The sequence below is a fragment of the Bos mutus genome, chromosome 25, assembly GCF_027580195.1.
Source record: "Bos mutus isolate GX-2022 chromosome 25, NWIPB_WYAK_1.1, whole genome shotgun sequence".
Taxonomy (NCBI): Eukaryota; Metazoa; Chordata; class Mammalia; order Artiodactyla; family Bovidae; genus Bos; species Bos mutus.
Genome location: NC_091641.1, coordinates 41229071 through 41242833, shown reverse-complemented (window position 1 = coordinate 41242833; position 13763 = coordinate 41229071). Strand labels below are relative to the sequence as shown.

General features: G+C 63.0%; 1 protein-coding gene across 1 annotated transcript; it reads left to right on the top strand.

Moving 5' to 3' along the window:
- The first annotated feature begins 8529 nt into the window (after nucleotides 1–8529).
- On the top strand, nucleotides 8530–13508 carry SOX8 (SRY-box transcription factor 8). The gene is made up of 3 exons (XM_005886874.3): nucleotides 8530–9175; nucleotides 10434–10660; nucleotides 11352–13508. The coding sequence occupies exons 1-3, from the start codon at nucleotides 8538–8540 to the stop codon at nucleotides 12089–12091; spliced, it is 1605 nt and encodes a 534-aa protein (XP_005886936.2). The 5' UTR covers nucleotides 8530–8537; the 3' UTR covers nucleotides 12092–13508.
- Nucleotides 13509–13763: the final 255 nt, after the last annotated feature.

Genomic DNA, 13763 nt, shown 5'->3' with positions numbered 1-13763 from the left:
CACAGAGACAGAAAGTGGACCAGTGGCTCCAGGGAGTGAGGTGGGGGGTGAGACTGCTCACAGGGGCAGGGTTTCCTTGTGGGATGAAGGAAACACTCTATAGAGAGGTGGTGCAGAACATGGCGAGTGTACGAAATGCTACTGAATTGTACGCCTAAACATACTTACTTCTATGCTATGTGGGTTTCACCAAAATAAAAAAAAGATATCTGCTCTGGTCCTAGTTTCAGAATCACTTAAAAAGGCACTGCTTTACCAGTCACAATAGGTCTTGTCATTTATACTAAACTTACATCTTGATCTATATTGCTGTTATTGAGTCGCTCAGTTGTGTCCGACTCTTTGTGACCCCATGGACTGTAGCATACTAGGCCTCCCTGTCCATCACCAACTCCTAGAGCTTGCTCAAACTCATGTCCATTGAGTCAGTGATGCCATCCAATCATCTCATCCTCTGTTGTGCCCTTCTCCTCCTGCCTTCAATCTTCCCCAGGGTCAGGGTCTTTTCCAATGAGCTGGCTCTTCACATCAGGTGGCCAAGGTGTGGGGAGTGGCTAACAGTTGTAAAATAATCTTAGATATTATTGTGCCCCACAAGGGTAACCCACTCAGAAACAAACCTTTTTCTGCAACCCTGAGCCACAGGGCTGTGGGCCTGGTGCTGGATGGCGCTCTGAGGTGCCTTCTCTGGCTCCCCAGCTCACGCCTGCACGAGTATCGGTGGAGCTGCCAACTAGCCAACGCCAGGGCCTGGAGAGGCTCTTGAACCCACATTTACAAGCAGATTACTGTATGAAAATAAGTCAAAAAGATACGAGAAAGGCCAGAGGTGCTGAGAAGAGGCCTGACTGCCCTCTCGGCTGGTTGCAGGAAGATCCGGAGCCGACCCCACCTAGACAGAACCAGAAAGGGCCCAGAAAGAAGGGGAGGAGAGAACAGGGGCCCCCTGAGAAGAGCCATCAGCTTGAGATAGGCTGGGGTCCTGGGAACCCCGGGGTGGGCCCGGAGCTGGGGCGCACGGCTCATGGCTGGCGGTGCTCCCAGCAGCTGCGGGGCGGCTCCACGGAGGAAGGGCCACGTCGGCACCTCGTCCAGCTGTCCCCGGGCACCCGGGCCGAGCAGCCCCCACTGCATCAGGGCACCTGTCCCCGACGTGCCTTTGCAGCTGTCTCTGGCACCCACAAGAACCCAGCTTGCACCCGAATCTAATCATGCACCCTTCATTTACCCCAATTTTTCATGTCTTGACATCTGCTGACGGGAGGGGCAGGACCTGCTGGCGCTAACATCTGTCACTGTCTTCTGGAGGTGGTCAGTGTGCACCAGCCCCACTCTGTCCAGCAGCCAAAAGCCCCTGGTGAGGCTGGCAGGTGCGGGAGGGGGTGGACGAGCAGGTGCGGGCCATTTGTGGTTGTTCTGGAACGGTGACTCACGGGCGGCTGTTCTGCTTGGCTCGCCGTTTCCTGTCCCCGCGGCTTGGGCAGTCTACCCTGCACCCCCAGAGGAGCCCAGCCCCGTGCGGCCCTGCAGGGCGGTGGGACATGAGTATTGCCAGGCAGAATGGGCAGAAAGTTACCCTCTCTGGCTGCACAGCCCTGAGGGGAAAAGAACAGACAGCTAAGCTTGTGGAATCACATTCTGAACGGGAAAAAGTCTTGGAAACCTCCAAGGTCACAGTCAGGACCCCATAGGTGAATCTGGCCCATGGGGCTGTATCAGTTACCAAACCCCACGGTAATGCCATATAACAAACAGCCTCAAAGCCACAGGTCACGGTTGGTGGGCAGTGCTCCCCAGCCAGCCTGGCACAGGCACCTTACAGCCTCGCCCACAGTGGCCTCCACGCCCACCTCCCTGCCTGGCTCCTGAAGGGACCTGCCTCCAGGACCCCTGATGTGGCCCAGACCTCGGGGTGCTGAGGGCTGGGCGGGGGAACCTGTGTCCAGGGCCAGCCGCACCTGGTCGTGCCTTCCTGTGACTCTCGCCCAGTGGTGAAGCAGAGCCTGCACTTCCGGAAGGGGCGAGCAGCACTGTTGTCCCGGGCTCTCCTGCAGGACGCCCAGCAGACCTGCCCATGGGCAACGTGCCCGGAGAGCATCCAGCTTCCTGTGACGGAGTTCACAGGGAGGACACAAGACACATGGGGTGTTGTCCACGGCACACCCAGCATCCTACGGAGCAGGGTCACTCCCGCAGGTGTCGCGGGCTCCCTGCTGCCCAGAGTAATGCCAGAACTCGCCCGAGCTAGAGGCCAGAGGATGGCATCAGGATCCGCAGCTGGGAGCGCCCTCCTTGAAGGGACCCCAATGCCCCCCGGGGGAGCCCCACAGCCCCCCAGCGCAGGAGGTTGGGCGGGGACAAGCCTTCAGCTCCTGTTCACAGGCCGGCTGGGAAACCTCCAGCCACACCTCCTGGAACGCTTCACAGGCCAAGCCTCTGCAGGGCCAACCCCGCGAGTGTCATCCGCTGTCCCAGCACCAACGCACGTCTGGCCTGGAAGCCCTGGAAGTGTTTGCAGAACGAGCGACAAAACACATCACACTCACCCCCGATCTAAGCTCACAGACCTGCTCAGTGGCCACGGGTGCTCTCCGTTTCTTAACTACAGAGTGTTGAAAGCTGTGGAAGACTGCCTCTAACCTCTCGGGTTGATCCTCTAGTGGATGCTCAGGGGTTCCATGGTCAAGAGCCTTGGGAGTCGGTGCATCCAGGGCCCTTGGCATTCAGCTCCACACAGCCTGAGCAGGGCCCTGTGTCCAGGGGCTTCGGAGAGGGAGCAGCGGCCCAGCCGTTAGGAGGCTGCGATCCATCTGCCCCCGGGCCCCCAGCTACCTCCTCTGATGACTGGCCGGTGCCCTGCTTATGCCTGGCCAGGGAGCCTATTCCTTCTCAAGCTGACACCAGGTGACTGGGCGGCGACCACCAGTGTGAACGGCAAAGCCGGCCCCCATCTCGCAGTCCTGGGGTCCCGGGCACAGGAGCAGGCGGCTGCTGCTCGTATCCTGCACGCGTCCCACCAAGAAGGGGGTGAGCTGGCTGCTGCCCCGCCAGGCCCGGAGGCCCCGAGGGCTCTGCCGCAGCCTGGCGCCCCAGGGGCAAGGCTCTGCCTGGCCCGCGTCTGAGCACCTCCCACCTCCTTGCGGGAGAACTGCGACCCCCCAGCATCTCCCCCAGAGAACACCTTGGTTAAACCCCCTTCACCGTGCTCAGAAAGACAAACACCTGAGTGAAAATCTGTGACAGAGTGTGCTTTAACTTGCCTTGGACACTAGTGGGTCTGTGAAAACTTCCAGAGGTGTCCAGGGCCTGGCCAGCCGGAGCCCCTTACTAGGAAAGGGGATTTTCTTTGTGACGTGTCTACTTCCAGCCACGCTGGCCCACCCTAGGCTCACCTGACACAGGCTGGTGCTGAGCAGTTGAACTTGGACAAAGTGCGTCCTCTGTCGCTCAGTCAGGTTCGACTCTGCGACCCCATGGACTGTAGCCTGCCAGGCTCCTCTGTCCGTGGGATTTCCCAGGCAAGAATACTGGAGTAGGTTGCCAGTTCCTTCTCCAGGGGATCTTCCCAACCCAGGGATCAAACCAGCATCTCCTGTGTCTCCTGCATTGGCAGGAGGATTCTTTACCCACTGAAGCACCTGGAAAGCCCAACTTGGACAAGTGAGTGAGTGAAAGTCGCTCAGTCGTGTCTGACTCTGTGACCCCACGGACTATACAGTCCACAGAACTGTCCAGGCCAGAATACTGGAGTGGGTAGCCTTTTCTGTCTCCAGGGGATCTTCCCAACCCAGGGATTGATCCCAGGTCTCCTGCATTGCAGGCAGATTCTTTATCAGCTGAGCCTCAAGGGGAGCCCAACTTGGACAAGAAGCCTCATTAAATCAGAAAGTCAAGCTTGGAGGGAAAAGCATAGCTCTTGGCAGCCTGTTTGGGCTCAGAAAGCTGTTTTTCTGAAGTCAGTTTCAACACCCTGGTCCCCCTCCTTCAGGTGGACTGAGGAAATCCCTCCAGTCCCATTGCTGGGGTCCCCAGGGTGAGGGCCCAGAATGGGGCTGGGGTCCGGAGATCCAGGAGTCCAGTGGCATGCAGAGCCCTTCTGCAGGGACAGGGAGTGGATTTACCAGCTGATGGGAGGGGCCGTCCAGAGGCAGGCAGAGCCCAATGCCTCCTCGGCGCCCAGTTACTCCGGGGAAGATGCTGCTGGCCCTGGCTGGACCCCCTGGGGCTCCCTCTACCCTGGGGACCCCACCTGAAGGCAGCTTTGGCAGCAGAATCACCCTCTTCCTGCCATCAGAGACCTAATGGCTGCGGGTGGAGCCAGCTCCAAGCCTGCTGGCTGGAGAGAGACGGATGGGCACAGCCGGAGGCTCGGGGACCTGGGGTGGGGGTGGGGGGGTGAACGCAAGCGGAGCAGAGACTGCAGCTGTCCCGACACACCTGTGCGCACATCTCACTGGGCAGACACTGGGCATGGGGGCCCATCTCCTTGGGTTGAGCATCATCCCTCCCCAAAGAAGAACGGCCACAGCACGGGGGTCCCACTGGCAGCCTGCAGGCGCCCCCAGGCGCTGTGCGTTTATCCATCAGGAGGCCTTGGAGCTGGTGACAAGGTGCAGAGGGATAACCTGGGCTGGGCCCTGTGCCCGGAGCCCGGGAGGCGCCTGCGGAGGTGCCCGCTGGATGCAGCGATGGCTCAGGACCTGCCCCTGCCATGGGCGGCCCCGAACACCCGCCCTACGGGCAGAGACGGGAAGATCCAGGTGCGACCTTCTAGAGTCCTCCACACAGAGTGATGAGGGCCACCACTGCCCACCCCTGGGGGACACCGGTCCAACCCAGGGGCCAGTTTCCACCCAGACCAGAACTTCCACAGCAGCTGGCAACGATGCTGGGGAGGGGGGCTTGGCTCCGAGCCCCGAGGGTCTGTCACCAGGGCTGCTGGAACCCTGGGGCGCCTGTCTTCTCTCTCCGGGACCTGGTGGGCCAGGATGAGGCTGCCTCCATGGGGCCTCTGCTCAGAGCTGCCCCCTCATCTCTGGCTTGGGTGTTTGGTGTCTGCAGACCGGCCAGTAATTAAAAGTACCAATTAATCCCTGAGGTTCAGCTGGGGTTCCCAGGATGTCATGCCAACTGCCTCGGGCTGCTTGCCAAGAGGCCCAGGCCGGGGCTGCGGACGCACAGAGGACACACGGCCGCTGGGGCTCAGGGGCCCACGTGGCCTGCCCCACAAGGCCAACTACAGACATGGCTTCCCTGACAGTCGGCGAGGAGAGCCAGCCAGGGGACGGACGGGGATGGGCAGGGTACCCTTCTCTGCAGTGGCCTGGGGCCCTCAGCAGCCCGTTCAGATAGGGACTTCCCAAGCAGGTCCAGCAGCTGCGGTGGGTGGGCCGGGGGGGGGTCTCTGCACCTGGAAGGGGTTGCCCTGCAGCTCTCTAGCCCTCTGCTGGCGGGCCTCATAGGCACAGGGGCGCCTGGCAGCCCACACCCCCTTCTCTGCAGGGCCCTGGAGCCTCTGCCAGGGGATGCTGGCCTAGAAACCTTGCTTACATCAGTGTTCCCAGGCTGATGGTCGAGGGTCAGGGTCCTGCTCCAAACCTGGCCCATCGGATCATCTCCCTGAAACGGCACAGCCCACTCTGTAAAGGTGCAGCATGTGGACTGGGGTTGGCAGGACAGGAAGGAAGAGCTAGGAGAAGGGGGGGCCAGGAGGGGAACTGGGAGCTGCCCCCACCTCGCTGTGTTCACAGACCACCAGTGCTTTTTGCTGCCCCAGGGCCTTGACACATGCTCCGTGCCCCCTCCTCACCATACTCTTTCCTCTCTGATTGGTCAGAAGCTTCAGGCCTCAACTTGTCACCTCCTCAGAGCCGCCTTCCTGGACTACCCCGCCCACGCCCATGCCCACCGGTGGTAAGATCTCGCAGCTTGGTGTGTTGGCCCTCCTCAGACGCCAGCACCTTCTGGGCTGGGACTGTGTGTTGCCCAGAAAGGCCGCCGCACACAGCGGGCACCTCATTGGTACAGGAACCAGCTATGGCCCTGCCTCCTCTGCAGGCTGCATCCCGGGTCCACTCAGAGACTGCCTGGAAGCTCAGGAGACGAACCCAGGTCAGCACCCATGGGTGGGGCTGGAGTGCACCCGGAGAATTTTACAGCCTTCACACCAGCCAGAGGGTTTGAGGGGCACTTCTGGGCATCAGCAGCAGGAACGAGCCGAGCCCTGGCAGGGGTCTGCTGCCCCATGGTGGGGAACGGTGGCCTGCACATACGTGACAAGCTGCCCACAGCACTGTGTCAGTCCCAGCCACTGCAGCCTGGGGATGCCCAGGGTGGTCACATGCCACACACTGTGGCCTGGATCAGGCGCTGGGCTCCTCTAGCTCAGCCTCTTTTCCTCCAGGGGTCCCATCAGTCACCGGTCTGTGTCCTAGCTGTGCGGCGCCCCTCCACAGGTCGGTGGGAGCAGGGAGAGGCCGCCCTGCCCAGTGTGCCCAATGCAGCCTGGGCTCCATTCTCCTCTTCATGGAAACACAGACCTGGTGCCCAAGGGCACACCCAGTACAGCGGGATGGGATCCGGGCCCCAGGGCAGGTCTGTCATCCCTGCCGCCTTCCCCTCATCTACAGGATGCCTGGGTCCCTATGGGCCAAAAGTCCGGCGGCTGCCCTGGGGTACCCCCCCCCGACCCCGCCTTGGGCCTCTGGCTGTAGGGTGGGGCCCCAAGAGGAGGGCAGGGCCTCAGGAGGGAAGCCACCGGATGAGGGGAATGTGACTCTGCAAAGATGGGCAGGCGATGGGAGGGGAGGCACAGGGACAGGCCCCTCTGGAGGCTGGCTCTCCCTCCACCGTCGGGGCCTTCTCCAGCACCTTTAGAGCAAGGCGCCTCAGGGTGCTTTCCTGGGAGACTGGAGACCAGGGTCACTGACCCAGGGCAAGTGGGGCAGCCCGTCCCTGACCCAAAAGTGGCAGGGACTTGCCTCTGGGCCCTGGTGCCAGCGGCTCCAGATGTGAGGCTGTGGGGTCCAGGCAGCCCCCGGAGCCCACTTGGCGTCTGCCTGAAACTAGGCCTTCTCCAAGGTGGAGTGTGCAGAATCTTCATTTCTAAGGGGATCACAGCCCAGGTGCTCGGGCTCTGTGGGTAGGAAGGGGGAGGGACCGGGTACTGGGGGCACCGTCTGGCTAAGGAGTGGGGTGAGGGCAAGAGGCTCTCCCTACAAGGTCAGAGGCTCAGTGGCAGCCCTCAAGTTGGTAAAAGCATCACCGACTTTCAATTTGGAGTTATCCGACCAGCCCCTTCTACTCCTTAGGCTGCACCGCTGCTAGTCAGGGAATCATGACCCGAACCAGAGGTGCGTGGTTGGGGACTGGGCACCCTTGCCTTGGGTCACTCGGGTTGGGAGGGCCACAAGTTCGGAGACAGGCGCGTTCAGAGTTGGCTGCCCAAGGGGTGCAGTCTGGCGAAGCCTGGGCGGCTGGTCCGTCGTCTCAGGGCGGGTTTGGCGAAAGAATCCGAGCCGCCCTCGGGGACGGCCGGGCCCGCGGCCAACTCGCGGGGGCGGCCTCGGGCGGGGACTCAGAGCCGCGGCCCGGCGCTTGCCTCCGGGGAAATGTCCCCTCTCCGACCCCGCGGTCCCCACCAGGGCGGCACACCCCGCCCCCTTCTCTCCTTGGCTGGCGCGCCCACCTCCTCCACTCCAGGCGCCCGGAGCGACCTCCGCCTCCGCCAGACCACCCAGGACCGCCCCGCCGGACGGCCTCGGTGCCCCCAACCCCCGGATCACGTCCGGAAGGCCCTAGGCCCCCGCGTCCGGCCACGCCATCCGCCGGGCCGCCCTAGGGACTCTGCAGCGAGGGTCAGCCCAGGCCCCGCCCAGCGCTCCCGCCCACTTTGGCTGCCGCTGCTCCCGCGGCCGCGCCCCCGCCGCACTTTCCACGCCGGGACGGGACCGGTCCTGAGGTCGCCCAGCTCCGAGCCGTGTCCCCTGAGCGCGCGTTACCTGGACGTGCGCGGCGTGCAGACTGGCGCGCGGGAGGCTCCTCCACTTCGCGCCGGCCTTGCGGGCGGGGAGCCGATCCCCGCCCTGGGCCGCAGGCTGGCGGGCAGTTGACCCCGGCGCCTCTGGGCTGTGGGCAAGACGTCGGGGCTCGACGCAGGCCTCGGGGGGGGGAGGCTTTTGAGGGCCCGCCTCCTCGCGCAGCGGGCAGCGGGGGCTGGGGGCTGGGCCCAGGGCCGGGACGCGCCAGCAGAGGGAGCGCCGCCGAGCACCCCAGCAGGGACAGGGCGCCCCGAGCGCTCGGTGCTCCCCGCCGCTGCCCCCTTCCCCTTCCCTCCCCGTCTGGAAGGGGGGCCCACGGCGTGATGCACAGTCCGGCCTCCGATCGTCGGCTGCCGGGCGCGCCGGCCCCACGTGGTGAGGCGCCAGGCGGGGCGGGCGGGGGCGCCGCGGGAATCGCGGCGCTTTCTTTAAGGTGGGGGGAGGGGGCGGGGGGCGGCCAAGCTCCGCCCCCAGTGGCAGTGGGGTGCGTGCCGGCCAATGGGGAGCAGGACGGAGGGCGGAGCCTTGTGGCAGCCGCTTAAAGAAACTTGTTGCGGGTCGCCCCGCAGGGACCGATCTCCGGCGGCAGCGGCGGCTGTAAGCGGGCTGGGGTCGGGCCATCGCACGGCAACCTCGGGTCCCAGAGCGGCTGCAGCGCAGCGGCCATCGACCCGGTGCGCCTCCCTGGTGCGCGCTTCTCCGCGCGCGGCCCCGATGCTGGACATGAGCGAGGCCCGCGCCCAGCCGCCCTGCAGCCCGTCTGGCACTGCCAGCTCCATGTCGCACGTGGAGGACTCGGACTCGGATGCGCCGCCCTCGCCCGCCGGTTCCGAGGGTCTGGGCCGCGCGGCGGGCGCGGGGGGCGGCGGCCGGGGCGACGCGGCCGAGGCGGCGGATGAGCGCTTCCCCGCCTGCATCCGCGACGCCGTGTCGCAGGTGCTCAAGGGCTACGACTGGAGCCTGGTGCCCATGCCCGTGCGCGGCGGCGGCGGCGGCGCTCTCAAGGCCAAGCCGCATGTGAAGCGGCCCATGAACGCCTTCATGGTGTGGGCGCAGGCAGCGCGCCGCAAGCTGGCGGATCAGTACCCGCACCTGCACAACGCCGAGCTCAGCAAGACGCTGGGCAAGCTGTGGCGGTGAGTGCCTGTCCTCAGGCCGGGGGCGGGGACCGGGCCCTGGGGTGCCTGGAGCTGGGAGGTGGCGCAGCGCCCGGCCTCGGCCCTTCTCCCAGTGGCTGTTCCCAGGGCGAGTCCTAGTGGAAAAACCCGATCTGGCCAGCCGGTCGGGTGCGGGGTACAGGACAGACTGGGCAGGCAGAGGGCAGCGGGAGGAGTGTGCCCCCGAGAACACGCCTAGAGTCCAGAAACAGCCCCCTCTAGGCCATGATGGCAGGCTGAGTTAGGGGACCTCAGCTGTGAATGGCCCAAGAGCCTGGAGGCCTGTCCCTCCCAGTGGAAAGTGGCCTCTTTCTAGAAGCAGGACCCATCTCTGGAGGTGCCCTCTCCTTGGAAAGGACGCCCGAACCACCCCATTGCAGGAGTCTAGAGGCAGATGGAAGGGTGTGGTTTGCCTGATGGCATCTCCCTGCAGCTTCTCCCTCTTCTCCACCTCTGCACCCTCAGCGGGGACAGAGGGGAACGCAGGGGCTGTTCAGCGCTGGTGCCCACATTGGCGTGATGAGGCTGGCCATTCTGTAGAAAGTAGCTGCCCTACGGCGGTAGTGGGCCTCAGCGACAGGACTGCTCTTCGTTCGGGGCAGCCCACCCCCACCAAATGCTCTCTACTGGGCTTGACAGTGGGAGGCTTGGGGGTCAGGGCACTGGTCCCCTTTCCTGCCCCTCACCTTGCGAGTGGGCACTCAGACCTTGTGTTTGTGTCTTCTGTGCTCCTGCCCCTGTCCAGTTAGTGCTGTGCCCCCAGACCCTGGCCCACAGGCAGTTAGAGGGGAGCTCTGGAAGGGTATGCAGGGCAGTGTGTGTTCACAGACTCAGTGAGGACCACTGGCTCATGCCAGTGTTTCTGGAGCCCTGGGAAGCCAAGCTGCCCGGAGTCTCGGCTTGGCTCCCAGGAAGCCTCCCTTTGTCCAAGTGTATGCTCAGCTGGGTCCTGGCCTCTGCACCCGCCTGCCTTAGAAAGTCCCAAAGGGAGGGAACAAACAGGCTCGGGAGGGGAAGTAAGAGGGAGAAGATGGAAACGGGAGGACCTGAGTCTTTCCTGGCTCATTCCTCTGATCTCCCCTGGCTTACTCCCGCCCAACCTCGGAGCAGGGGCACACGGCCTGGGGCCCCCACCCCCACAGAGGTGCGGGCAGGCACACAGCTCCCCTGGACCTCCCAGGCTCACCGATGTGGTGCCGGCCGCCTGCTCATCCCACCCCTGCCCTCTGTCCCGCAGCCTGCTGAGTGAGAGTGAGAAGCGCCCCTTTGTGGAGGAGGCGGAGCGGCTGCGTGTCCAGCACAAGAAGGACCACCCCGATTACAAGTACCAGCCGCGCCGCAGGAAGAGTGTGAAGACCGGCCAGAGCGACTCGGACTCGGGCGCCGAGCTGGGCCACCACCCGGGCAGCGTGTACAAGACCGACGCTGGCCTGGGGGACGCGCACCACCACAGTGACCACACAGGTGGGCTCCCGGGGCCAGCGAGCAGGTCAGGGCCCACAAGAGAACCAGGCCTTCCCCGGGTCCCCTGAGAAAGGCCTGTAGCCCCGAGAGGCAGCTATTCCGACGCCCACGGGGCCTGCTCGGCCTCCTCTGACACTGGGTGCCTCAGGGCTCATCCTGGCCCAGTGCCCTGTGACTTGGGCGTTTTCTGTCCTTCAGGAAGGCCTTTCTGCTCCCCTGGCCTTTTTACTGGTTCTGACCTCGGGTTCACTCATGCTGCTGGGCTGGTGGTCAGCAGCTCAGTTTCAGGATCAGACTGACCCGGGTGGAATCCCGGCCAGCTGAGCAGTCTCAGTCGAGCTGGCGAAAGCAATGGGCCTGGGGAGACAGGTTTGGTGTGGACCCTGTGGTTGCCATGGGTGAGGGACGGGGTGCTTCCTCTCCTCCCCCCCACCCCCACCTTGGTGGTCACGACAGGGCCTCCCTGGCCCCAGGTCTTCCCCTAGAACAGTGCTTAACGGAATTTCCTTGGCTGCGGAGTGAGGTCTGGGTCTGGCTTTCCTGGAATTTCTGGGAAATATACGGGAACAAAAAGCCGTTGATTCCTACCTGCGGCAGTTAGCGGGGCGGGTTTTCCTCCCGTGTGTGTGTCGCCAGCCCAGCTGCCCCCTACAGAAGGGGCATTCATCCCTGAAATGTGCTCTGTCCCCAGGGCAGACCCACGGGCCGCCCACCCCGCCCACAACCCCCAAGACTGACCTGCACCACGGGGGCAAGCAGGAGCTGAAGCTGGAAGGCCGCCGCCTGGTGGACAGTGGGCGTCAGAACATTGACTTCAGCAACGTGGACATCTCCGAGCTGAGCAGTGAGGTCATCGGGAACATGGACACCTTCGACGTCCACGAGTTTGACCAGTACCTGCCCCTCAACGGCCACTCGGCCCTGCCCGCTGAGCCTGGCCAGCCCGCGGCGGCCGGCTCCTATGGGGGCACGTCCTACTCGCATTCCGGGGCGGCCGGCATCGGGGCGTCCCCTGTATGGGCTCACAAGGGCACTCCGTCGGCCTCCGCATCGCCCACCGAGGCGGGCCCCCCACGGCCGCACATCAAGACGGAGCAGCTGAGCCCCGGGCACTACGGCGACCAGTCACATGGCTCCCCGGGCCACGCCGACTACGGCTCCTACAGCGCGCAGGCCAGCGTCACCACCGCCGCCCCCGCCGCAGCCGCCAGCTCCTTCACCAGCTCGCAGTGCGACTACACCGACCTTCAGGCACCCAGCTACTACGGCCCGTTCCCTGGCTACCCGTCAGGCCTCTACCAGTACCCCTACTTCCACTCGCCCCGCCGGCCCTACGCCTCGCCCCTGCTCGGGGGCCTGTCTGTGCCGCCCGCCCACAGCCCCCCCAGTAACTGGGAGCAGCCCGTGTACACCACCCTGACCAGACCCTGAGGGTGCGGCCGCGGGAGGGGCGCCGGCCGAGGACCTCCTCGCCCCGGTAGAGACACACAGCCTCCAGGGGCTTGGAAGGTGCAGCGAGGGCAGGAGTCGTGGCTGTGTCAAGTGCCTGCCGAGGTCCGTGAGGAGCCAGGCTGTGTGAATGAGCCCCCTCTGCTTCCAGATTCCCAGACCCCCATCCACGGACAAAGCCCTCCTTCCCTTCCCTCTCTTTTTGTGGGGACTGCGGCTTGGAAGCCCAGCCGGGCCCCTCTTCCGAGCAGGCACGGGAGCCTGGGTTTTGCCTCTCCATGGCTGCAAAGCGGCAGCCACAGCACAAAAGACAAAAGGAGGGAAGAGGCGCGGGGGCTCCGGGCCCCCTGAGCTCCGAAGGCCCGGCCAGCCTTGGTACTGAGAACGGGCAGGGCCCACGGATGACGTTCCCGTGGCCGGGAGGCATCCGAGGGAACACCTCCTGGGACCAGCCCATTAGACTGGAGGTGTTCCTTGTAGTTAGGGTTCTTCCGAGCAAGGTTTGGCTGTGATTAACACTTCTCTCTTTTTATTTTATTATTTTTTTTAATTTTTATTTTTGAAGCTTCAATGTGTTTGATTTGTTTTGAAAGCTGTTAAAATGTATTTATGTTCTGTGTTATTTTATCTTTAATTAATGAAATAATCTGTGCAGAGAGTAGAATTTAAGACGAAACAGAAGCCGGAGAGCTGAGGGTGAGGCGTGGGCGGGGCAGAGGGTGGGGGTCCCTGCTCTGAGTGGCAGGGCCCCAGCTCCGGGTCCGCCGGAGGTGGCCGGAGCACCTGGGCAGGAGAAGGGGCTTGTCTTGTGGTTTCTCTGATCAGGTTGGGGTACCCCTGGCACGGGCATTAAGTCAAGGTTTAGGAGGCAGAGCGCCACTGAATTTCATCCCTGCACGGGGCCGTGCCAAGTGGTGGAGGCGGGGATTTCCTGGGACTCGGTGGCTCCAGAAACGCATTAATCTTGGCTCTTAGGAACCAGGCGCCACCTACAAGCTGTGAAACTAGAACCTTCTCCACTAAGCGTTTTTAGATTCTTAGTTTTAGAAGAAAAATGCCGGATTTACCTGTCCTGCTTCCGCTGTGCGCTGAGCGACGATAACCGCCTACTTCCTGGAAAATTGTGCCTTTAAAACTTTGTAAATTTAAGTACATCTGAGATGTTGCTTCTTTTTACTTTTTCTACTTTTTCCTACCTTTTTCTAGAACAAAAATTTTTTTTTTTTGCATATGTCTTCCTGGGGGTGGGGGCAGGGGGCTGCAGCAAACTGTTTTTTATGCAATCTATTTTTTGGTGTCAAGTTTGAACTTTCGCTGTCACTTACCTGCTGTGTTTCGCTCCTTTCTGACCAAGCAACGCTAACTTTTGTACAGATTGATTTGATAAAAATTAAAAAATGCTTTTTATCTACGTGGGCTGCATTTTGTGTGTTGCTTCCTGTAAGCCTGGGAGCTGTGGGTCTCCAAGACCGAGGGGGTCCCGTTTTAAAGCGGGGCTCTGTGAGGGTTAACCCCAGGCTCCCCGGGAAGGGGCCGGCTGGCTAGACCACCCTCCATCTTCCTGCGGGTGTTGGGGGGAGGCTCCTCAGGAGGCAAAATGGGTCCAGATGAGCCAGATTCGGGCGGCGGTTTCCTCCTGGGCGAATCCCAGAGC